General features: G+C 40.0%; 1 protein-coding gene and 1 pseudogene across 1 annotated transcript; both read left to right on the top strand.

Moving 5' to 3' along the window:
* The first annotated feature begins 929 nt into the window (after window positions 1–929).
* Window positions 930–21140, top strand: RHAG (Rh associated glycoprotein). The gene is made up of 10 exons (XM_055406843.2): window positions 930–1092; window positions 12039–12222; window positions 12833–12983; window positions 14597–14744; window positions 14936–15102; window positions 16904–17041; window positions 17589–17710; window positions 19628–19701; window positions 19911–19984; window positions 20703–21140. Exons 1-10 carry the CDS (start codon window positions 930–932, stop codon window positions 20775–20777), a joined length of 1296 nt encoding a protein of 431 aa, XP_055262818.2. The 3' UTR covers window positions 20778–21140.
* Window positions 21141–24294: 3154 nt separating this feature from the next.
* LOC129543936 (U6 spliceosomal RNA) lies at window positions 24295–24390 on the top strand (annotated as a pseudogene).
* Window positions 24391–25928: the final 1538 nt, after the last annotated feature.

Here is a 25928-nt window from a genome sequence, read left to right as displayed (position 1 = left end):
GCCAACAAAGGTCCATCTAATCAGGGCTATGGTTTTTCCAGTAGTCATGTATGGATCTGAGAGTTGGACTATAAAAAAAGCTGAGTGCCAAAGAATTGACGCTTTTGAACTGTGGTGTTGGAGAAGACTCTTGAGGGTCCCTTGGACTGCAAGGAGATCCAACCAGTCCATCCTAAAGGAAATCAGTCCTGAATATTCATTGGAAGGACTGATGCTGAAGCTGAAACTCCAATACTTTGGCCACCTGATGAAAAGAACTGACTCATTGGAAAAGACCCTGATGCTGGGAAACATTGAGGGCAGGAGGAGAAGTGGGTGACAGGGGATGAGGTGGTTGGATGGCACCACTGACTCAATGTACATGAGTTTGAGTAAACTCCGGGAATTGGTGATGGACAGGGAGGCCTGGAGTGCTGCAGTCCATGGGGTCGCAAAGAGTCAGACACAACTGAGTGACTGAACTGAACTGAACTTCCAATGAATATTGAGGGTTGATTTCCTTTAGGATTGGCTGGTTTGATCGCCTTGTTCTCCAAGGGACTTATATATGCTTTCATGTATATACATATACATATATACATATATGTATATAACTTAATCATTTTGGTGTGCAGCATTTTTAATTTTAAAATGTAATAGAAAGAAAAAAGAGTTTAGCCACTTGTGTGCAAAGGATCATTTCTGTCAGCTGGTTATGGTCGATCTACATGGTATTTTCTTCAAACCAGCATTTACAGCAATCTGATTACAGAGCACAGTGTTCTCCAGTGGATGGGGCGTTTTCACCAGTCTTGCCCCTTTTTTGCATGCAGTGTCACTGGAGTGCCTTGAGCTTACAGCCTAATTCCACACGCAGCCAGCCCCTCTGTCCTTATCAGCCTCCCACAGCCCGTGAAGCCCTCAGAGTGCCTCTGGACTTTGCCACAAACATGAGGTTCACGTTCCCTCTCCTGGCCATTGTTCTGGAAGTTGTCATGATTGTTTTATTTGCATTATTTGTTCAGTATGAAACAGGTCTGAACACTTCCCAGAAGCCCAACAGCACCGAGTTACCTGCCATGGACCCGGACACATCCATGGACTCGTATCCTCGTGAGTGAGCCGTCTGCTTCTTATTGTACATTTGTGGGTTCTCCGAATGTGAGGTCTGTGGATATTGTGACCTGTAGCACTTTGGAGCCCCTTGCAGAATTATGTGACAGTTCTGAGTGCTCAGGGTATATAAGTTTATGCTGGGACATTTGGTCTCTGTGGTTCATGTGTTTGGATAGAATCTGTATATATGAAAATATCAGAACAAGAAGCTGAGAACTGAATTAATTGATCGGTTTTTGACCTTCTTTTTCTTTTTTTAATTAAAAAGTTTTTTTACTGGCATATAGTTGCTTTAAATATTGTGTTAGTTTCTGTTGTGAGGCAAAGTGAATCAGTTATATGTATACATGGATCCCCTCTTTTCTAGATTTCCTTCCCATTTAGGTAAATGACCTTGTTTTTTCTTTGATTACTAGTTCTGCAAGGTATAAAAATATCCCTCCCCTACCAAAAAAAAAAAAGACTCAGAGTTAACTTTGGAGGAGAAACTAGAAACAAAATGTAATAGGGAAAGGGAACCTGGATTTCATGTGAGAGCCCTAAGGTATAAGAAGGGGTATTAAGGATGATAAAGGATATAAATGATATTGTTGTTGTTTAGTCACTAAGTCATGTCCGACTCTTTTGTGACCCCATGGACCACAACTCTCCTCTGTCCACGGGATTTCCTAGGCAAGAATACTGGAGTGGGTTGCCATTTCCTTCTCCAGGGTATTTTCCCACAGGAGGGATGGAACCCACGTCTCATGCATTGGCAGGCAGATTCTTTACCACTGAGCCACCAGGGAAGCCCTGGAAATGCTGTACTGAGGGTTTTATAATATTCTGAAACGAAGACTGTTTGTTCCTCTGAGATGAGAATAAAATTGTGAGCACCCAACATAGTTTAAAAGCAGAACCCTTCCCTGGGAATGGCGACTGAAAGAAAGAGGATTTAGTTTCAAGTTTGGAAGAACAGGTTATGAAATAGCATAACAATAATAATAATTACCATATACTGACTGCCTATTATGAGTCAGGCATACTCCTCACCTTGTTAACCAGGGAGGGAGGTAGTAACATAATCCTATTATATAGACTGGTTTTTTAGTGAGGTACAAATAATTTATTATTTATAAATGTTAAATTGTATTAAATTATTCTAATAGCAATATTTATTTTAGTTCTGGGTTTCCCTGGTGGCTCAGAGGTTAAACCGTCTGCCTACAGCCTATCTCTAAGCTTTTCAAAAACAATGTGACATCTGTTCTCTCATTTCTGCATTTTTTAAGGGAACATATATAATGAGCGTATTCTCGAGTAGAAATTATGACCTAGACTTGCTGAGTCAAAACGCACCATCTCAAGTAAAGGACACAGGTAGGGCTGTAAGTTAGAGGCTCTGGGTCCACATCTAGGTCTCTTTACATAGACATCCAAAAGGATTCTGGATGCAAGAATTTTACAGTTTGCAAGTTCAGGAACACCAAAACAGAAAAGAATTCTGTTCAACTCTGCACTTTTGTACATTTCATTTCATCGTCTATTCTTCTGGCTCTAACTTGAAAGTATTGCTAACAGGATTTTCTGTTATATCAGCTATATCATACATGAAAATGAGAGAGCAATCAAAAAAAATGATGTCTAGGGCAGGATGTTTTTTCATTTTACAGAGGAAACATCAAGTCACAGTTGTCAATAATAATAATAATTAACAATCAATGTACTTTAAAACAGCCAACACACACACACAGCCTCTTCCTCACCATAAGGGCAGTGAGGCTGGGACACAGGCAGGGGGCAGGATAAAGGAGGGAGAATTCAAGCAATAGAGGCCCCTGGGGGCCCAGAAGAAAGGCAGTAAGCAGAATACAGAGTAACATTTTACATGTAAAACAGTCTTGCATTCAAAATGCTCTCCACAGCCCAGTCCATATACAATTCAAAGTTCTCTCTTCTAACAGGCCCAAAGATACAGAGAACAGACTTGTGGTTGCCGAGGAAGAGGGGTGGGGGAGGGATAGACTGGGAGTTGGGGATTAGCAGGTGCAAACTATTATGTATAGAATGGGTAAACAAAGTCCTAGTCGTCTAGCACAGTGAAGTATATTCAATATCCTGCAATAAACCATAAAGCAAAAGAGAAAAAAGTTCTCTCTTCAGTAAGGTGGCTCTCAAGATGTAAAGTTCCACCTAGTACTAATCTTCCAGTTCAGCTACCTTATCACTGGTGAAAGCACTTGTAGAACAGCCCTAGAAACAACATGATTTTACTGATTCTATGTATATAATTTTTCTCCACATTTCAAACAACCTATGTACACCAAACTTATGTAACAGCATAAGTCATTGGAGAAAAGTTTATGAAACATTCACTAATTAAGAAGCAATGTTCAAGTCAACAAATATTTGAGGGTGCCTGCCTAGCACCATCGGAGAAGGCAATGGCAAGCCACTCCAGTACTCTTGCCTGGAAAATCCCATGGATAGAGGAGCCTGGTAGGCTGCAGTCCGTGGGTTCGCTAAGGGTCGGAAACGACTGAGCGACTTCACTTTCACACATTGGAGAAGGAAATGGCAACCCACTCCAGTGTTCTTGCCTAGAGAATCCCAGGGAAGGAGGAGCCAGGTGGGCTTCCGTCTATGGGGTCACACAGAGTCGGACACGACTGAAGTGACTTAGCAGCAGCAGCAGCCTAGCACCACGCACTGTGCCAAGCACAGGGATTCAAGACAGAAAAGGCTCAGTTCCCGTCTAAGAATCTCACAGTGCATTACAAGAGTTCTCAATTGCAATATGTTGAAAGTCATTAATTTTTCACAAATAAATCAGTGTGTTAGTCACTATGTTGTGTCCGACTCTTTTGTGACTGTAGCCCAGCAGGTTTCTCTGTCCATGGGATCCTCCAGTCAAGAGTACTAGAGCGGGTTGCAATGCCTTTCTCCAATGGATCTTCCTAACTCAGGGTTTGAACCCAGGTCTCCAGCATTGCAGGCAGATTCTTTGCCATCTGAGCCACTAGGGAAGATCTAAAAATAAATCAAGTGGGATATTAATTTATATTTTAAACCAATCCAATTGAATATGAGTTCATTGATCCCTCTCACTTACCGCATTCAGCTGTGCAATGCAGAGAAAGGGCTGAGGTCACAGACCTGGCCTGAGCCCATCCCAGGACACAACCACAGCAGTGGGTGGCTCACCTGAGATCACATTGCACGTAATGACGGACCCCAGAGAAACTCATTTGAGAAACTAGCTCTACTGCGGCTTTCCTGGCACCCAGCAAAGAGCTGACCGCTTTGTTGAGGCAAATAATTTGACAAGAAATGAGGCCTGTGACTGAGGCTCCCTGGTAAAGAATCCGCCTGCTAATGCAGGAGACGCAGGTTCAACCCCTGGAGTGGGAAGTCCCCTGGAGGAGGAAGCGACAACCCACTCCAGTGTTCTTGTCTGGAAAAAGCCATGGACAGAGGAGTCTGGTGGGCTAGAGTCCGTGGAACCGCAAAGAGACTGAGCACGCATGCACACGACTATGAACTCATCCTTGTTAATGTAGAAAGACTAGAGAAAAGTGGAGTTTAAGAAGGCTCTTTGAAGACTGTTAACATGCTGCTAGAAATTCTACAAACACAAGGTGTTTAATGCTCATGGGACATTAAAACCACATCAATGACTTCTTCATCCTCTGTTAAACATTGGAATCCGTTAGCCTACCTTGTCACTTTGAGTGGATCATTTGTCCCCGTGTGATCTTGTTACATTGTACATTGATCACACTTGAAGAATTCCTGAAGATACAGCAACAGATTAGCACAATGATTTATTTTTAAAATCTCCATTTAAGAAAGTCCCAATATTTATTCAGATTTTATTTATTTATGTTTGGCCACGACAAGGCTTGCAGGACCTTAGTTCCCAACGAGGGACTGAATCCAGGTCACAGCAGTGAAAGTGTCGAGTTCTAACCACTGGACTGCCAGAGAATTCCTCCTGAAAGTTCATTTATGACAAAAGATTCAGCAAGCTAGATATATGTTACACGCAAAGGGTTATTAAAAGTGCAGGAAAAACAATTCCTGGGAAATTATTTGCTTCTATTCTAAATGATATCTGAAATTGTTACAATAACTGAGTTAACACGCTGTGTTTTATAATCTAACAATAAGATACTGGCATCTGGTATGCTGCCTTTGAGTTGAACAGTTTTGTTTACGTGAAAGTCCTGGAAGCAGTGAGTACAAATAGAACTGAAACCTTGGCTTCTAACTACCTTCTCCACTGAGGGGCTCATTCCAGGTCAGGGCAAAGAGAGCTCAAGGTAAACCAAGAAGGTATACACTAACAGGGATGTGTCAGGAGAACACAGGATCCTACTTGAAAGAACACCAATTAGCTGAATTGGGAGCAAACAGAGGATTAAGAATAAGAATAGTGTGGTGATGATAGATTATAACACACTGAACAAAGGAAAAAGGCTTCATTGAGTCCATAGAAATATACCCTAAAGCAGGGTAAGGGGATCAGACTGGAGTTCTTTATATATAAATGCCAAATAATGAATACAAAAGAAGTAATAGATAAAAAAATTATAATTTTGAAATTAAAAAATGTAACAATTGACTCTAGCAAGGTTCACCAATGACTGCTAAAATTATTAGGGAAATAGCGATTGGACAACACAGGATGAAAGGTATATCCATAGGGAGCGATCTGGCAGAACAGTCTTAAGCAAGTGGTCTGATGTATCATCACCAGTAGTAAGACAAATTATGTGCTACCTGGTATGATGAAATGGCAATTGCACAACACCATCTGTATTAATCGTCTTGCCAAAATATATAGTCTGATTCTAATTTTGGTGAAAAAACAATGCAAACTGTGGTACATTCCACACTAAAGGCAAATCAACACCACCAGTAAAAAGCATGGTGTGAAGTGAAGTGAAAGTCACTCAGTCGTGCCTGACTGCTTCCGACCCCATGACTATACAGTCCATAGAAATCTCCAGGCCAGAATACTGGATTGGGTAGCCTTTCACTTCTCCAGGGGATCTTCCCAACCCTGGGATTGAAACCAGGTCTCCCTCATTGCAGGCGGATTCTTTACCAGCTGAGCCACAAGGGAAGCCCAAAAAAGCATGGTGAGAGACTCTAAATTAAAAGAGTCTAAAGACATGTCATAAGGGCTTCTCAGGTGACTCAGTGGTAAAGAATCCACCTGCCAGTGTAGGAGATGCAGGAGACACAGTTTCGATCCCTAGATTGGGAAGATCCCCTGGAAGACGAGACGGCAACCCACTCCAGTATTGCTGGGATAATCCCATGGACAGAGGAGCCTGGAGGGCTACAGTCCATGGGGTCACAAGAGTTGAGCGACTGAGCATGCACACAGAGACACATAACAAACAAAATATATGAAACTTGAGTAGATAAAGGGTGTCAAAAAATCCTGTAGAAGGACAATTTGGAAACAGTTAAATAAATTCAAATATAGATTCTAAATCGGATGTCACTGTATCCATGTTATATTTTGAGATGTGAGGATAATACTGTGGTTATTTAAAACAATGCTCTTTTGCTTAGGAGATTCATGCTGAAGTGGTTTAGGGCAAAAGGTCATACTGTTCAATGGTTTGAGAGATATACCTGGAAAGAGAGAACAAATACAGAAAATATTAGCAACTGATAAATCTTGGGAAATAGTACATAGCTCTTCATTGTGCTATTTTTTCCAAATATTTGAAATATATAATAACAGAATATGTGAAGTAGGGGAGGAAAGATACTACTACTAGCCCTTATTACAGAAAAGATAAGTTCAGAATGAACCCCCAAATGGTTCAAAAGATTGGAACTCACTAAGAACCAATCGCTATCTGCATGCAAACAGCTTGCCAGCCCGCAGTCATTAAAAAAAAAAAAACCCAAAACAAAACCAGCCAACCAGCTTCTAATTGGAGAGTGAGTTGAACAGTTTTAACTACTTGATCCAGAAGAATCATTTCTCTGAATAAGAGCCCTAGAATCCCAAAGAGGCAAATTCTCAGTGGCCCTCACCTGTGAGTCATTTATTCCTGCATAAACGAGGCATCTCCTGAAGAGCTGCAGTTGCCAAACTTTCCGCTGGGTCTCCAAGGAACAAGCCATTTAGAGACTCCTACCTTAACACTTGCACTGTTTCCCCTGAAAGAATGCCTTACCGGCAGTACTCATTCAATAGTCTATCTGAATAAATGATAAATGGGCACAGACAAGCACATAAACAAGTGAAGTAAAACCAGTGGGACGTGCACAGTGTTACAGCTGTGCCCAGCAACGCTATGCAGAGCGCCTGGTTCTTGAAAGTCATCTAGAAGTAGGCCAGGTAAAGAAGCGTTGGATGTGGAGGAATTCCCTGGAGATCCAGTGGTTAGAACTCAGCACTCTCACTGCTGGCGCCCCAGGTTCATTCCCTGGTCGGGGAACTAAGATCCTACAAGCCACACAGAGTGCCCCGCAGTCATGTTGGGTGTGGGGAGGAGCAGACATTCTAGGCAGCAGGCATGTACAGGAGGTAGAGGGGAAAGAAGGCTCTGTTTCATTTTGTTTGTGGTTGGTGGTGGAAAAGGAGAGTTGAAATCATCAATTACATTTTAAAGTTATCAGGGCTTTAAAAGATATCCTGGTCCAAGCTAAATGTGGCAGTAAAATACAGAATAAAATTACCAGACATCGCCAAATTTACTTTAGAGGCTAAAATTGTCTGCAATGGACAGAAACAGACAAATACTATATGATATCACTTATGTGTGGAATCTAAAAAATAATACAAATGAATCTGTATGCAAAACAGATGCAGACTCACAGACACAGGAAACAAACTTATGGCTACCGAAGGGGAGAGGAATGGACAAATTAAGAATATGGAATTAACAGACATAAACTGCTCTACCTAAAATAAATAAGCAATGAGGATTTACTACAAAGCACAGGGACTCTGACTCAATATCTTGTAAAAACCTATAATGGAATATAATCTGAAAAATAAAGTGAATCACAGTGCCTTAAACCTAAAACCAATACAATATTTTAAATCAATTATAATTCCATTTTTAAAAATTGCCAGCTATTGTGAATATCTGATTTAGATGAGACTTGGCAGTCCTTGAAACCTGACACAGTACTTCACAGAAGTTCCAACCAGTAAAGAAATGCCTTTTTCCTTCTGTAAAGAACTCCTTTAATGCAGCATAATTTAATTGCACCATAAAACTGACTTCATGACCCTTTCCCTAGTGCTTACCCACAAATAAGTTCCTAGAGCAGGATGAAAGATAATGCATAATCCTAACTGCTTATAAACCTTTTTATCCATACCTTTTATACAGAATCATTTTCTGTTGAGTCAACTTTGTAAGCTCTTTAGTAATTTAAATAATAGATGAGGTTCTTAGGCCCCCTTGTGGCGAAAAGCTGTAACAAGCATGAGATTCCAGGAGAAAAAAAACGAGCACTGTCAATGCAGGACATCCCTCCCTCCTGTAACATGTCTGGTTTTCCATTGGCTGTAAGAGCTACTCTGGGGACAACTAGGGAAATCTGAATATGAAGTCTTAGATTATAATTATAAATTGTGATTATTCTCCCAGGAATGATGATGGTGTTGTGATTGTGTAGAAAAATGTCCTTAAATTTTTTAGGGATACATAAGTATTTAGGCGGAGAAGGTGATGGCACCCTACTCCAGCACTCTTGCCTGGAAAATCCCATGGACGGAGGAGCCTGGTAGGCTGTGGTCCGTGGGGTTGCTAAGAGTCGTACACGACTGAGCGACTTCACTTTCACTTTTCACTTTCATGCATTGGAGAAGGAAATGGCAACCCACTCCAGTGTTCTTGCCTGGAGAATCCCAGGGACTGGGGAGCCTGGTGGGCTGCCGTCTATGGGGTCGCACAGAGTCGGACACGACTGAAGCGACTTAGCAGCAGCAGCAGCATGTATTTAGGAGTGAAATGTCATGTCTGTTATTTACTTCACAATATTTCAGAAAAAATAGGGGATGAAGCACTTAGTAAAATGTTAACTGTTAAATCTAGGTGACAGATATATTTGTGTCCATTATACTATTCTTCTACTTTTCTGTAGGTATGAAAAATTTGTATAAGAAAAATTAAAGCGGAGAAATGTCTGATTTACCACGAAAGAGGGAGGAGGATGGAATCTGAAGAATTATTACTCCTAGTGTGAGACATTAAAAATTGGCTAAGCCAATTTTTAAATTACTTGGCTACTCCATATTTTAAAATCAGCAGACTATAGGAGGAACAAGAGCACCCTAGGGGGAAAAAAGAAACAAATTTTAGAAAAGTAGCTTGAAGTAATGAAAAAACCCAGTGAAGTCAGTAGACTGGGTTCTTACTCTTATTTTAGCTTTGTGAGTATAAGTAAGTTATCTAATTTCTCTGGATCTTAGAGTCTGATCTAAACACAAAGTAAAACAAACAGCAGAGACCTATTGTACAACACGAGGAACCCTTATAATAGCCTATAATGGGAACACATCTGAAAAAGAATATGGATAGATAGGTATGAACTGCTTTGTTATAGGTGCATTTGAAATTAACACAATATTATAAATCAACTATGCATCAATAAAATAAATATCAGCAAAGGAAGTTGTAGAGCTAGGAAAGACATTAGACTTCATCGAATCCAAACTGTTCTTTAAAAGAGGAGAAAACCGAGTTTCAGAAAGGTCTAGTAAAATCATAGCAAGTTAGTAAGTAAGTCAGGCATATTCTCTGAGCTCCACTCCAACTTAGTCTATGACCTAAATCAAATGTTTACGTTAAAAAGTAGTAAAAACAATTTGTAAAAAAAATATATATATATAATATATTTTTTAAAAAATATATATAGAAATATTTATATATATAAATATATATTAAAATATATTTTTATATTTTATATACATTATATTTATATATATATTTTAAAAATATATAATATATATTATATTTATATATATTTACAAATTGTTTTTACTACTTTTTAACGTAAACATTTGATTTAGGTCATAGACTATATATGTGTGTGTATATATATAGTTGCCTATATTTCCAAAACCAAACAATTTTACAGTTGCCTGTTGATAAGTCAGGTAAAATCCCAATTCAGAAGTTTTCTGGGTGGATATGCAATGAGATGAGGGTGGGCATTCGGGTATAAGTCAAATTGTTGCTAGTATGCATCATCTCACTAGGAAAAAAAGACTGCAGCATTCTCCTCTCTGAGATCTCCTTCAAAGCTGCTGAGGAAAGAGAATCTTCAGAAATTTATTTTTTCCCTTCTCACCCTCCTCATACTGACTCTCTTGGGAGGTGGAGCCAATGAACAATAAAATGATCAAAAGACTCACTGCCTGGATAGGGCTGAAAAGAGGCTGAAGCTGTGTTTGCCTGAATTAGAAGTCTGGGTCTGGTTTTCTCATTGTCTTTGTTCTCAGCATTTGCTGGACTCACGCACAAATGAGACTAGCTCCTAGACCCCAAAAGACCCTTGTGATTCAATACATGATGGCAACCTCTGTCTGTCCTGGTATCTGTCATGGAATAAGACTGTAGGGTGAGTTCCCACACTTCCAACCGGCCCTTTTCAAATACTGGGAACCCTTAGAAATGCAGCATCTTCATCCACTTCCAGGTGTGTGATCACTGCCACAGATTAGTGCATCGGATTTAACTTGCAAAGTTTGAAAAAAATGTGATATGCAAGTTATGTCGGAAAGAAAGTCAGGAAAGCTCTACAGAGATAAGGGGAGCCCCCAGGAAAGTGCTATAGACTCTAAGAGCAGCATTAACCTGAAGGAAGTTTACTGGGGCGTGTCTTATGATCAATACCTGCAGCAGAAGGGTTTGGGCAGAGAGAGAAAGCCTCAGGTGACCTCAAAGGAAACTCTGAGACTGGGATTGTCTAGCTTCAAGTGGCTTTTTTCCCAAGGCGAGGGGATGCTGTTGTGAACCAGTCATTGGGTTCAGGTGACCCAAGGGAAGGGCTGTGACTGGACAAGAGCTTTTCTCAGAGAGAAGTGAGAGCTGTTACTCGACAGCACTCCCTACAGCCCTGGAAAATGTAAAATAGAGCCTTTTCAGTATTGCAAATGAGAACGCCAAAGTGCCTTGAGGAGAAGTGACTTGCCCAAAGTGATTTGCCCAAGGTCACACGGTCATGTGACACTGTTGGGGGAACCTCAGCCTCCGTCTGCAGAACTAAGTCAAGAATTTGTTCCTCAAGAGGATACAGCCTTCCTTCCATTGGCTTAGAAAGTGTAAACAAAGACATCAACCCATACGACATAAATAATGATCTGTTAAGATTTCCATTTGAGACATAAAGATACCATCTCAATCACTTAGTCAATAGGGCTTCATTCTCTATATACAGGCTTTTGTGACAGATTCGGGGGTCAAAAGATGAGAAAGCCCTAAACCCTTCAACCAGGAAACTCACAATCTAGTGCAGGTAATGGGCCCCTCATCAAATAACTATTATGATACGTGGTAAATAAATGGTAATGCAACTGCTAAAGCTGAGGTTTGGGGAAGACAGGAAGAAATATTATTTTTCCCTGGGAGTACTGGGAAAGTCTGCAAGAACAAGTGATTCCGGTACTGTATTTAGCAAAGGTGTCCTTGCTTGGAAAGTAATGGAAAACTTTTCAGGGAGAGGATGAAAGACATATTGGGATGATAGTGCATAGTCTTCCAAGAAAAGGCTCAAGCACTGAGTCACTTGCCCAAGGTCTCCTCGCGGGTAAGCAGCCACACTGGCACGGCAACCCAGCCTTTGGCTGTGCAGTTAACTTTCCTTTGGTAGTGTTTTCTGAAAAAGATGCAGCACTTAGTAAATGGAATATACTTTGATGTCACACTTTCTCAGTGCTCCCCTTATGCAGATTTCTTTTTCTTTCTCCTCTTTTGCAGACTTCCAAGATGTGCACGTTATGGTATTTGCTGGGTTTGGCTTCCTCATGACCTTCCTGCGGAAATATGGCTTCAGTGGTGTGGGCATCAATCTACTCATAGCTGCTCTGGGACTCCAATGGGGCACTTTTATACAGGGGATCTTTCGTAAGCACGGACAGAAATTCCAGATAGAAATCCAAAAGTGAGCACCCATTACTTTCCAATCATTGTGTTTTCAGAGCAGTTGTTTATTTCTCTGCTTAGTCTCTTAAAAGCCAGCCTCTGAAATTGCTTGCAGATTGTCTCCCTTCCATGAATCAAAGATCACTGGGATCCAAGGATCTAAATCAATGCCTTGCTCGACTGAGCTGGGCCATATATTCATGTCTATATCCTCTTTGATTTGACCGTAAGGATATGAGAAATCCCCTTCCATAAAATTATTATTCCTTTCATTTCAGCTAGAGAGAGCAAAAATCCTTCTTTAGTCATTTTTCTGAGACTGTTTTTGACATGTCAAGGCTCTAGAAGGTAATTCATTTATCAGATCAACAGAAATAAGGTAAAACCCTAAAAGAAGTAAAGAACAGGTAGGCTAAAGGAAATGCGAGAGTAACTAAAGATTGCATGCTGAATGGAGGTGGGGGTAGGCAAGGAAGTGTGAGAGGATAAAAGTAGGTCTGGAAGAAGCACCTGATGGGAACAGGTGGGGAGAGAGGGCTTGAACTCTGGACAAGGTGATGCTATGTTCATCACAACTCACATATTGAGGTGTGCATTGTTTTACAATGTTTTCTTTCTTCCTCCCTCAGCATGATACATGCAGACTTCAGTGCAGTCACTGTTCTGATTTCTTTTGGAGCTGTCCTGGGAAAAACAAGTCCAATCCAGATGCTGATCATGACAATTATAGAAATTACTGTCTTTGCTGCCAATGAATTTCTGGTTTTTGAGATATTTTTGGTAAGGGTTCAATTGATACTTATCTAGCTTTGAACAGCACAACACACGTTAGATGCCCACCATAAATAAGGAGGGACAAACCTTGGTGGCTGTGACACCATAGCAAGTAATAATCATAGTCATCATTTGAGTAACTATTGAAACTAGAAATTCTATAAACATTATCTAATTGCATTGACACCACAACAGTGTTAGACAGGTATTATGATGCATTATTATGATTCATTTATACACAATGAAGCTGATGATCACAGATACTAAATGACCAACTTGCCTGAATATCAATTCAAATCCAGAATTTCCTAGCTCTGCAACTTTTTTTATGTAAATACACTTTCTATCAAGGACCAATTCCTATTTATATTTCAACTACTAAGTGAATTGCCCTTTCAAAATCTTTTATTAAAGCTTAGATCAAATGTCTTCCCCTCCATGAAAATCTGATTGAGTCCCCAGAGGGAAATTGAATATGTTGGGCACTCTCCAGTATTCTATTTATTCTCGTTATTGTTCAGTGGCTAAGTTGTGTCCCTCATTTGGGGACCTCACGGACTACAGCACACCAGGCTTCTCCATCCTCTACTGTCTTCCAGAGTTTGCTCAAATTCGTGTCCATTTACGCTTCTATTGAACATGTGACTTGATAACAAATACTTTGGCAAATTTCTAGGTATCATGTGTTGGTGATTCAGTTGCAAACGTCTCTTCATAGAGTTTACGGTCTAGTGGGGGAGACAGACATCCAACAAATTTTCATACATTCAACCACCTACCCATAGAATCACAAACACACACACAATTATTACTATAAATTGCAACACATACTATGAAAAATAAATAGAAGGGCTCTGAGGAAATATGCCTAGAAGACCTAATTTAGATTGTGGAACCAAGAAAGGTTTCTTTGAGGAAAGTGACAGCTAAACTGGACCTGAAAGGTATGGAAGAGTTTATCAAGCATGAAAATTTAAATAAATTGGTATCATTTTTCTACTTTAATAAGTACACAGCAATGCCTTGGGTTTGGCACCCTGAACTTTCCCTCTAGAGACAAGAATTGTGGAAAACTGCATCATAACCATTCAGTATTCTAAAGAGGGACCCAAAATATATTTCTTCAAATGAATCTTGGGCCTCAACTGGTTTTCATGTCATCATAGCAGAGTCAATGAATGCCAAGGTCATGCTTGTTTTGTAACAGGTGCAATGCATAATATCTCACTAAGAATCTGTCTAACCTGAAAAAGTAACCCGAAATGTATTGAGTGCCTACTAAGGACCTAGCCCTTGAAAAACAGGGTCCCATCTATATCCCACCACAGCTGTACTGGCTGGGTAACATTTCTCCATTTCACACAACTGGAGATTCAAAGAAGTAGAATAATTTGTCTAAAGTCACATCAGAGAAGTACCTGACCTAGGACTGAAAAGTCAATTCTGTGTTGTTCCTATGCCTGTGCCTTTTCTTTTACATGATCCTGTTTTATTCCCCTTTCTCTGACACATTCATTCTCTCTCTTGATCTTTTTTGTTTAACGCATGAAGCAGTCCTTAATGACCTCCCTCCTGTGTTGAGTGTCACCTCTATTTACATGAATGCTTTCCCCCCTCAGGCCTCTGATATTGGAGAATCAATGACCATCCATGCCTTTGGGGCTTATTTTGGTTTGGCTGTAGCAGGCATCTTGTATCGATCAAGATTGAAAGAAGGACATCCCAATGAAGAGTCTGTATACCACTCGGACATGTTTGCAATGATTGGTGAGTTGGGACGAAGTTGCCTGATTCTTGTCTGTTTGGTCAGACACAAGGGAATGCCTCTCTTTCCCCCTAACTCTTAGATAACAAAGCCTAAAAGTAAAGACAGCATGTCTGTGCCCTAAATGACTTCCTCTGGACTGTCTTTCATATTCAGAACTATTAATAATATCCGTTTCTGTGACTTACTGCAGGGTCTCTTTTCTTATGGATATTTTGGCCTAGCTTTAATTCTGCCACCGCTAGTGATGCAAAGAAACAGTACAGGGCCATCGTGAACACATACTTCTCTCTCGCTGCCTCCGTGGTCACAGCCTACGCATGTTCCAGCCTTCTCGAGAGCCGAGGCAAACTTAATATGGTAAGTGCCATGTTAACCCCCATGGAACTTTGCTAAGCAACCCTGATGGCTGCTCTGATGAGTAACTCTTCTGCATCACTGCTGAGCTGCCCGAACAAATCACAACACTGCAGACCTTAGAGAATAATCTGAAAATAACATTCCTTTATTTTTCAAATGTGTACTGTGACAAATTAAAAAAATATTATCAAGGAATTTACAGTTTTACAGGGAATATAGTCAGCTTTCCCAGGTGGCTTAGTGGGTAAAGAATCTGCCTGCAATGCAGGAGATGCAGGAAACACAGTTTCAATCCCCAAGTTGGGAAGATCCCCTGGAGGAGGACATGGCAACCCACTCCAGTATTCTTACCTCGAAGATTCCATGGACAGAGGAGCCTGGCAGGCCACAGTCCATGGGGTTGCAAAGAGTTGGACATGACTGAAGCGACGGATGCACACAGAAATATAATCATGCAAAAAACCAAAGATCTGAAACATATTTCTTTACTGATAGAACCAACTGTCACCAAGTTTTCAGAAAATCTTTCTTAGAAACAGCACTTTCTATAAGAGTAGGAAAAGAGTGGGAGAATGCAAGTTGATTCTATTTTCTAGCAGCAAATATTTCAGCAAGAAATAACAACTAAATGTACTGTGGGATCCTGAATGGTGGTTTAGTTGCTAAGTCATGTCAGAGGAGCCTGGCAGGCTACAGTCCATGGGATTCTTCAGGCAAGAACACTGGAGTGGGTTGCCATTTCCTTCTCCAGGGATCCTGAATAGGATTCTGGAAAAGAAAAGGGATATTAGTGGGAATATTGGTAAAATTCAAATAAAGTCTTCAACAGTAGTACACCAATGCCAATTTCTTAGTTCTGTGATGATGTACGATGTTAACATTGGGGGAACTAGATGTGGTATATATGGAAATCCTCTGCAATATTTTTGCAACTTTTACATGTCTATAGTTATTTCAAAATAAAACATTTTAAAAAATCCCCCGTACTGGTCTTTTTAGTTTCTTGCCTATGAGCTAAAGAAATGTTAGTGAAGGAATAATCCTCAAATCAGCCACTCTTCTAAGCTGAGAGAGAAAAAAGATATTGTATCAAAATATTTCTAAACATAGCTAAGGACATGTCTTTCAGTTCTCTACAAATTGTTTCATGAGAAAAATAAATGAAAACAATTAAAAGAAACAAACATGCATGACTCAGTGGATCTCTTTCAAAAGAACTGACAACCTTTTTTCCTTTGGCAGAACAGCCAGAATATAATTTTTCTGAGGAATTCTGGTAAATGGAAACTGGTTCCTCTTTCCTCTATCCTCAGATGTTCTCAGAACAGTGACACTTGCAAGTGCTGTTGTCTTTGATGTGTAATACGTACATTTCAGTGCCTTTAAATCCTGTCTTTGATTAGTGGAATATCATGGACTCAGCAAAGCACACAGCAGCCATAAGCCTGTTTCAGCCATAAGCCTGTTTGAGATAAATGCATTCCAAAGCTGCATAAAGAGGCAGAACACTGCCAGAATAACTGCTGCATATTCCCACCCTCCCACAACTTCTCTTGATTCTGTCACATCCCTCCCCACCCTAGTCTTACAATCTCTTGTGCACAACCAAGGAACCCTACAAGAAAGATACCACAGGTCAACTACTGGGAAGAAAGGCCTTCTGGAACTACAAAGAACCTTCCTAAAAAAGAATCCATAACCCTTCCAACTGAAGAAAGTGTGTGGAATCCATCGAACCCGAGATTGCTACAGTCCTTCTGAACTCCACCTCCTCTCACTCATATTTCTGTGCTCCACACAGGTTCACATTCAGAATGCAACTCTGGCTGGAGGAGTGGCTGTGGGCACTTGTGCGGACATGGAGATCCCCCCCTATTATGCTATGATCATTGGGAGCATTGCAGGAGTGGTCTCCGTGATTGGGTTCAAGTTCCTGACTGTAAGTATTAACAGACACTCTCAGTCAAACTTTGGATCTGCCCCATCACCTTCTCATACCCCACCAGCAGAGAAACGCTAGGAAAAGTGCTTTCCTAAGCACCTCTCTTTGGATCACTCAACATGTCAGTGTTCCAGTGGTTTCTACTGTTTCTTGACTTCTTTTGTGGATATCGGTTACTTGTACCAATATGAACTGAATGCTAAGTACTTGTATTACTTTTCTCGGTTTTTGTTGCGGTTGACATTTGTTGATGATGTTTGCTTTGTATAATTAAAGACTCTGAGCCCATTTCAGAGGATTTAAGATCCCATCAGCAGGTAAGAATGAGCAGGATTTAAAATCACTTACCGTCACATCCATCTACCTAAGACTGAAATGAGAAGTTTTGCCACCAGTGTATTCAGATGCTTTGATATAAGTGGGTTTCAGATGTAGATGGGAAACTGGCCTGGAGATAAAAATTTTCCTCCATGTTCATTTACTTTAGTCACAGGGCTCTCTATAGCTAACAATATAATAAGGCTTCCTCTTTTTACAATTTCAGCCATTTTTCACTACTAAACTGAGGATCCATGACACATGTGGGGTCCATAACCTACATGGTTTACCTGGTGTGATAGGAGGCCTTGCCGGCATCATCACCATAGCCTTGGAGAAATCTGACTGGTGAGTGAAAGGATATGTTTTCCTGTTCCCCAAGGTCAAAATGGGTTTATTGGCAAACATAGAGCAAGGAGAAGTCAATATACTTAGGGGACATTTTTTCAAATCATGGCAGCCTAACTTTAACAATGCTGTTAATTTTGTCTAATCCAGCATTTTCCAAGTCTATTTTATCATGGAATATTTTTCATCAGAAACATCTTTTAACACCTTGTAAAAGATCTTGGTAAATTCTGGTAAAATTAACAGACAGCTTACAAAAGAAGAAAATCAAATGAGTAAATATATATTAAATATTCAACCTCACTAGTAATCAAACAAATGCAAATTAAAACAAGTTATCCATTTTTCAGTATATAATATTGATAAAGATTTTATAGGTTATAATACTGAATGGTGGCTAAAGTAACAAAGTGGAGATATAAATTGTACAAGTTCCTATCTGGAAAAGGCCTTATTAAGTATATAAACTTTTACAAATAATCCATTTCTAGTTAGGTTTTATTTAAGGGAAATTATTGGACAAGTCCATAAGCATGTTCATAAGAGGATTTATTCTCACAGCATATTTAAAAATATGAAGCATAAGAAGTAATCTAAATATTCAATTTATAGAACTGTAATTGCAGTATATTTATATAGTGTAATACTGTGTAGCAATAAAAGCTATGATCCATATCTACATTTACTGACATAAAAGAACATTAAGATTTAATGTGAAAACCCAGTATAATGATGATTACATTTTTATAAAAATACTTGTTTATATTTTACATGTTTATACTGATAGGATTGGAGGGAAATTAAACTTTTCCCCTTCTTTTTCTTAAGGGTTTTGTATATTTTTACAATAATCATATATTTCTTGGACAACTTTTCCTTCAGTAGAAAGACGTTAAACCCTTTAAATCAAAAGAGAGAGAGAGAAAGAAATCTGAGTTTAGTACATTCTTTCCCTTGAAGGATGAGGAATAAAGAACACATACTTTCCTCTTCCAGCAGTCTGCTGTCCTGCAATCATTTAGTTGATCTTTCAACTATTTGTTAACTGCCTGTTAAGAGTAAGGCATGTGCTAAGGAGGTTCCCACACTCCTAGTTCTTTGGAGAGCTTTACGCATTTCTGTAACTTTTTATCCTATTCTTCTATTCCCAAAATTATAAGGAGTTTTTCATTCACTTCATTTCAAGGTAACTACTTCTAAGATACAGAAAGAAAGAAAGTGAAGTCGTTCAGTCGTGTCCAACTCTTTGCGGCCCCATGGACTGTAGCCTACCAGGCTCCTCCGTCCATAGAATTTTCCAGGCAAGAGTACTGGAGTGGGTTGCCATTGCCTTTTTCAGGGGATCTTCCCAACCCCGGGATCGAACCCGGGTCTCCCACATCGCGGGCAGACACTTGACCATCTGAGCCACCTGGGAAGCCGTTCTAAGACACAGAGACACACTTTAATATCTCGTTCCTACACTACATGCTAAAATTAGCTCTTCTGATTTTTAATTTCATCACAATTGTTTTTAGGGGGATGGGGTAAGGAGAGAGGTCAGCTTCCATTCGTTCTGCTCACTGCTCCTTCCTCGGTGCCTAGAAGGGAAGCTGGAACAGAGCAAGCACCCAATAAATATTTGTTGAATCATATCTCCAGTCACATTTTTAGAAATACTAAACCCTTTCTAAGGAAGATATCTTCATCATTTCTGAATAAAAATGTGGTTCTTGTATATGTGCTTATAAGAATTTGTGAACATTGATTAAGAGTTTCAAAGAAAATACATGAGATTCAAGAAAAATTGTAGAAACTGTTTGCTGGTATGTCATGCTGCACTCTGGCCTGAAGGTGGCAGGCATGCACACCCTCAGGAGATGCGGTTTTTATTGCCAGGCATTCTTGACAAACAATTCTATATTTTTGGCTTCCTAGGACTGTGGTGGTCAGTCAGGCAGCTGCCCTAGGTTCTTCCATTGCAACAGCACTTGTTGGAGGGCTAATCACAGGTGAGCATAAAAAAAGAAACATTTCCCTCTATCTCATGCTCTCGGCATAATAGATATTATTAAACATTAGTAAACTTAACATTTTTCTACACCTCTGACAGTAATCATATAAGCTCTAGGGGATGACTTTATAACAGTATTTTAATTACTAAGCAAGTTGATTTTCCTTTTCAGCCTCATAATGACTTATTTTCTCCCCACTTTCACAGGTGTGATTCTAAAGATACCTATCTGGGCACAACCACCTGATGAGGACTGCTATGATGATTCTGTTTATTGGGAGGTACTGTGTAGTGTTCTAAGGATGTATATGATGACTATACTAGGCAAAGTTTTGCCCACCACATGTCTAGATGTCTGTGTGGCATCCTTATGATAAAATTGGTTGAACTCCCTACTTATAGAAAGAAATTGAAACAATGTGCCCAGAAAGATAAAATCAGAAGCTATGATATCTTGCAAAGCAGAAACTAGATGAAGGAAAAACAGACTTTAGTTGACAAGTACCCTTTCACCCCTCCAAGAGAAAAAAAAAAAAAAGCTCCTCATAGAAATATAGAAATCCTGGGCAGCCGTGTGAGACTTTACATCACATATAAGTAGACCGAGCAGGTGGGACACGCAGGGTTGAAGAATCTTGGTGAGGATACAAGAAGTTCTGTGACTCACGCAACATTAGCTTCTTTTCATCCTCCGGTTTCTACCTCTTTATTTCATTGACATTTTCTTCCAAATTATTTCCTGCAAATCCTAAGAGTTATAGATACTTGGATGCGTTCAAATGGAATTTTCAAAGAGAACAGGTTTTTGAAAGAGAATGTAGTCAGGATGGGTGGGATAAATACTTTTGTTCTTTTGTTTCTTCCCAACTCAAACAGTTTTTATTCCCAGTTATTTCTATACTTGAATAATAATTACAGAAAACATCTTTGTTTTAATACTAACCTTTGATAAGCCCAGTGAAAGAAACTGTAAAAAAGTACTTAATTTTTTTTTTTAAGGTTCCTAGGAGGACAGAATATGACAACCGTTTCCATGAACTTCTTGACTACACCCCATTAGAACGTGAAGCCTAAAAGCCTGCGCCTCCACTTCTTTTCCCATTATCTAGACTTGAAACAAAATGGCAGCATCCAATGAGTATGTGGAATGGAATTATAGATCCTGAGCACCACATATCCAGTGTGAAAACATTTTAACAAAATCTGGAGCTGTCTCTTCACATCAGTGATTGTTTAATTGAAGAAATGTGACTCATACAACATATGGTCAAATGGATTCTTGCCAGTGGGTAGTTATAGGGTGAATATTCCATGTATTTTCTTGTATTTTTTTCCACGTGGAGGAGGATTTACAATGAAACCAGCACTTTCTAATCATGTCAGTTCCTTAATGTACATACTATGTCTTCAATCCCAAAGATTATAGCTGAAGCCAATGAAACAATAATTTATGTAAGAAATAAGAAGGAAATGTATGTATGTAAACAGCAATATGATTTGTTTTTGACAGTGCTTTCTGGATTTTAAAAATTGTCTATTTCAGAAGAATTGTGTTTTATTTGGCAGACTTGCTGAGGATTTAAGTTCAGGAGGCAGTCTCTGAAATAGCTCTGAGGACTGTTACAAAGTGTGGGAGCTGGGGTGGGGGTGGGGGCAGGATACATAAGAGTTTTGCAACAAAGACCAGGTGATCAGAACATCAAAAAATTACTGCTGATTAAAGAAAACCAGGTATTTCAAGTTAATGAATTTAACTATTTTCTAAGTATGGGAAGATGCAAGAGTCTGAGCTCACTGAAATCAGACATTTGATTTGTACCTTAGCTCTCTAGGGTCAAGTCTTGTTCTTTTCCTTCCTGAGTCCCCTCAAGGTACAGTGTTGAAGGTGCCTGCAGTGATTGAGGGCTTGACGGTGGGCATTCTGTGATTTCATCCTGAGTTCCTTCAAGGCTCACCCTTGGGACCAGACTTAGTGGCTGATGGCTGCAACATCCTTTGTATTCTGATATGGCAGGCAATATTTTTCATTCACAGTTTGCATATTCTTATACTTCACTTCTTTTGCATGTTTGCTATTTGAAACAAGAGCTCAAATGCTATCTGACCAAAGTCTATTTTGTATAAAGCGCCAGAGGATTAAATGTCATTAAAAAATAAAATGTTTGTCTTCGGCTCTTTTTTCTTCGGTGGTTAGAATTCACTTTAGTAACAAGCACCTGCACACACACACACCCACACACACACCACGTTTTTCATATTTAGTCCATACTCAATTCAAAGAAATTGTTACTTACTATGTAACAACTTAACTAAATTTGCCCATTCCAGTCCATTTTAGTTCACTGATTCCTAAAATGTTGATGTTCATTCTTGCCATCTCCTGTTTGACCAGTTCCAATTTGCCTTGATTCATGGACCTAACATTCCAGGTTCCTAAGCAATATTGTTCCTTACAGCATCGGACTTTATTTTCACCACCAGACACATCGGCACCTGGGTGTTGTTTCCAGTTTGGCCCAGCATCTTCATTCTTTCTGAAGTTATTTCTCTAGTCTTCTCCAGTAGCCTATTGGGCACCTACTGACCTGGGAAGTTCATCTTTTGGTGTCATATCTTTTTGTCTTTTCATACTGTTCATGGGGTTCTCAAGGCAAGAATGCTGAAGTGGTTTGGCATTCCCTTCTCCAGTGGACCACATTTTGTCAGAACTCTCCCCCATGACGCATCCGTCTTGTGTGGCCCTACATGGCATGGCTCATAGTTTCTTTGAATTAGACAAGGCTGTGGTCCATGTGATCAGTTTGGTTAGTTTTCTGTGATTGTGGTTTTCATTCTGTCTGCTCTCTGATGGATGAGGGTTAAAGGCTTGTAGAAGCTTCCTGACAGAAGCGACTGGCTGTGGGGAAACTGGGTGTTGCTCTGGTAGATGGGGGCATGCTCCGTAAATCTTTAATTCAATTTTCTCCTAATGGGTGGGGTTGTGTTCCCTGCCTGTAGTTTGGCCTGAGGCCAAGCTATGGTAGGGGTAATGGCATTAATAACAACCTCCTTCAAAAGTACTTTTGCCAGCATGCCGCAGCTCCCAGGACTGTAGTATTCAGTGCCCCTGACTGTCATCCCATGCCTCAACAGAGACTCCTGGACATTCACAGGCAAGTCTGGATCAGTCTTTTGTGGGTCACTTCTCCTTTCTCCTGGGTCCTCGTGTGCAAAAGGTTTGGTTTGTGCCATCCAAGAGTCTGCTTCCCCAGTCCTGTGGAAGTTCTGTAATCAAATCCCACTGGCCTCCAAAGTCAAATTCCCTGGGATTTCTCAGTCCCTTTGCTGGATCTGCAGGCTGGGAAACCTGTTGTGGGCTCTAGAACTTTTGCAACAGTGTGAGAACTTCTTTGGTATAATTGTTCTGCAGTTTGTGGGTCGTCTGCTTGGTGGCTCTGTGGTGGTGTGAATGGTGACCTCCTCCAAGCGGACTTATGCCGCACACAACACCTCCCAGGTCCGCTGCAGCCAGAGCCCCTGTCCCTGCGGCAGGCCACTGCTGACCCCACAGGAGACCCTCGAACACTCAAAGGCAGGACTGGCTCAGTCTCTTGTGGAGGTCACTGTTCCTTTCCCTGGATCCTGGTGCACACAAGGGCTTTGTTTGCACACTCCCAGCATCTCTGGCGGGTATGAGGTTTAATTCTAAGTGCAATTTCTCCCATCCCACCGTCTTGTTCAGGCTTCTCCTTTGCCCTTGGATGTGGGATGTCTTTTCTTGGTGGGATCAGATGTTCTCCAGTTGATGGCTGTTCAGCAGCTAATTGCGATTTTGGTGTTCTTGTGGAAGATGAGCGCACGTCCTTCTACTCCACCATCTTGACAACTATGGTTTACTTATATAGTCACTATTTTTAAAATAAAATCAAGTTAATGTCTCATGTTATAGGATAAGTTTTTAAAAACTGAGATTGGTAAAGGTAACCAACTTATAAAATATAGTCATATAAAATCATTTCTAGAGAAATAACATTAAATTTTTTCTGTTAACTCTGAAGATTTTTCTTCTACTTCAGGAGTACTGAACTCTTACCAGGACATGCTTAAGCATCAAGGAGGCCTTTTCATAATTAATAGGACTTCAGAACTGAAAAGCTACAATAACAGTGAATTATTTAGTATGTTATTCCTCTGGAAAAGCTGTATTTAAAATATTTTGCAGACAAATAGGTGACTTTTTTCAAACCTACTTCAATTTCTCTTTCAAATGGGCTTTTTGAAGTGTGCTTACTTATAAAAGCACACTGTCCCCTCTCCTGCTGATCATCACAAAGAATCATCTTCATGACAAGAATGTCCCAAGACCTCCTTGTTCCTGCTGATCATAAGGCAATATTCAGAGGGTTTCCAGAGAGTTCATTTGGATATGCAAGTCAATAGGTTTCAAAAAAAAAACAAACCCACAAACATTTATTCTAAAGTGGCTATTTGAGGGACTTCCCTGGAAGGTCAGTGGTTAAGACTCTGTACTTCTAATGCAGGGGAAAGGGTTCACGCCTTGATTGGGGAACTAAGATCTCACATGCCTTTGGTGTGGCCATAAATAAATAAAGTGGCAGCACACATAGTAAGATTGAAACGATACAGTTTAGATTAGCATGGCGTCTGCCAAGAATGAAATGTACTTCATGAAGTATTCAATATTTTTAAAAAAGATACAAATGATTACGTATAAAATAAACTAAAAGGATATATTGTACAACACAAAGATGTGGCCAATATTTTATAATAACTATAAGTGGAGTATAACCTTTAACAATTATGATTCACTATACTGTGATTATATAATATTCTACATCAACTGATAGACTTACATAATACTCTGCACCAGCTATACTTCAGTAAAGTTGTTCCTTGATATTTTTGTAGGCTTTTTTTAATCAACATAAATCCAAATGTCAGCTTTCTGTGTATTTTATTGCTATCCTCCTGAGAAGAAATCTATTAAAGGATGGCCAAATATCTTCAGAAAATAACTTGGATATTTTGCTCAATCAATTCAGTTTAGTCCAGTCGCTCAGTCACGTCCAACTCTTTGCGACCCCATGAATCACAGCACGCTAGGCCTAACTATCCATCACCAACTACTGGAGTATACCCAAACCTATGTCCATTGAGTCAGTGATGACATCCAACCATCTCATACTCTGTTGTTCCCTTCTCCATCTGCCCTCAATCTTTCTCAGCATCGGGGTCTTTTCAAATGAGTCAGCTCTTCGCATGAGGCGGTCAAAGAATTGGAGTTTCAGCTTCAACATCAGTCCTTCCAATGAACACCCAGGACTGATCTCCTTTAGGATAGACTGGTTGGATCTCCTTGCAGTCCAAGGGACTCTCAAGAGTCTTCTCCAACACCACAGTTCAAAAGCATCAATTCTTCGGTGCTCAGCTTTCTTTATAGTCCAACTCTCACATTCATACATGACTACTGGAAAAACCATAGCCTTGACTAAACAGACCTTTGTTGACAAAGTATTGTCTCTGCTTTTCAATATGATGTCTAGGTTGGTCAAAACTTTCCTTCCAAGGAGTAAGCGTCTTTTAATTTCATGGCTGCAATCAGCATCTGCAGTGATTTTGGAGCCCAGAAAAATAAAGTCAGCCACTGTTTCCACTGTTTCCCCATCTATTTGCCATGAAGTGATGGGACCAGATGCCATAATCTTAGTTTTCTGAATGTTGAGCTTTAAGCCAACTTTTTCCCTCTCCTCTTTCATTTTCATCAAGAGGCTCTTTAGTTCTTCACTTTCTGCCATAAGGGTGGTGTTATCTGCATATCTGAGGTTATTGATATTTCTCCTGGCAATCTTGATTCCAGCTTGTGCTTCTTCCAGCCCAGCATTCCTCATGATGTACTCTGCATATAAGTTAAACAAGCAGGGTGACAATATACAGCCTTGACGTACTCCTTTTCCTATTTGGAACCAGTCTGTTGTTCCATGTCTGGTTCTAACTGTTGCTTCCTGACCTGCATACAGGTTTCTCAAGAGGCAAGTCAGGTGGTCTGGTATCCCCATCTCCTTCAGAATTTTTGGCAATTTTGCTCAATACCTTTTTGAAATAACTATACTTCCCACAAGTTTTTATTTTAAAATAACCTCAAGCTTTCAGGAAACATTATAAGTAGAGTACAAAGAGCTGTTTTTTTCCTGAACCTTTTATGTTTCTAGGTCGCATAAACTGTGA

The sequence above is a fragment of the Moschus berezovskii genome, chromosome 23 (assembly GCF_049115385.1).
Source record: "Moschus berezovskii isolate FMDL1 chromosome 23, NW_MosBer_1.0, whole genome shotgun sequence".
Lineage (NCBI taxonomy): Eukaryota > Metazoa > Chordata > Mammalia > Artiodactyla > Moschidae > Moschus > Moschus berezovskii.
This window is presented reverse-complemented; position numbering and strand designations above follow the sequence as displayed.

Excerpts from the sequence above, each read along its gene's own strand:
- RHAG (XM_055406843.2), top strand. The coding sequence starts at position 930 with ATGAGGTTCACGTTCCCTCTCCTGGCCATTGTTCTGGAAGTTGTCATG. Across the intron at positions 14,745-14,935 it reads GGACATGTTTGCAATGATTG|GGTCTCTTTTCTTATGGATA; the intron begins GTGAGTTGGGAC and ends GACTTACTGCAG. Across the intron at positions 19,702-19,910 it reads TGTTGGAGGGCTAATCACAG|GTGTGATTCTAAAGATACCT; the intron begins GTGAGCATAAAA and ends CCACTTTCACAG.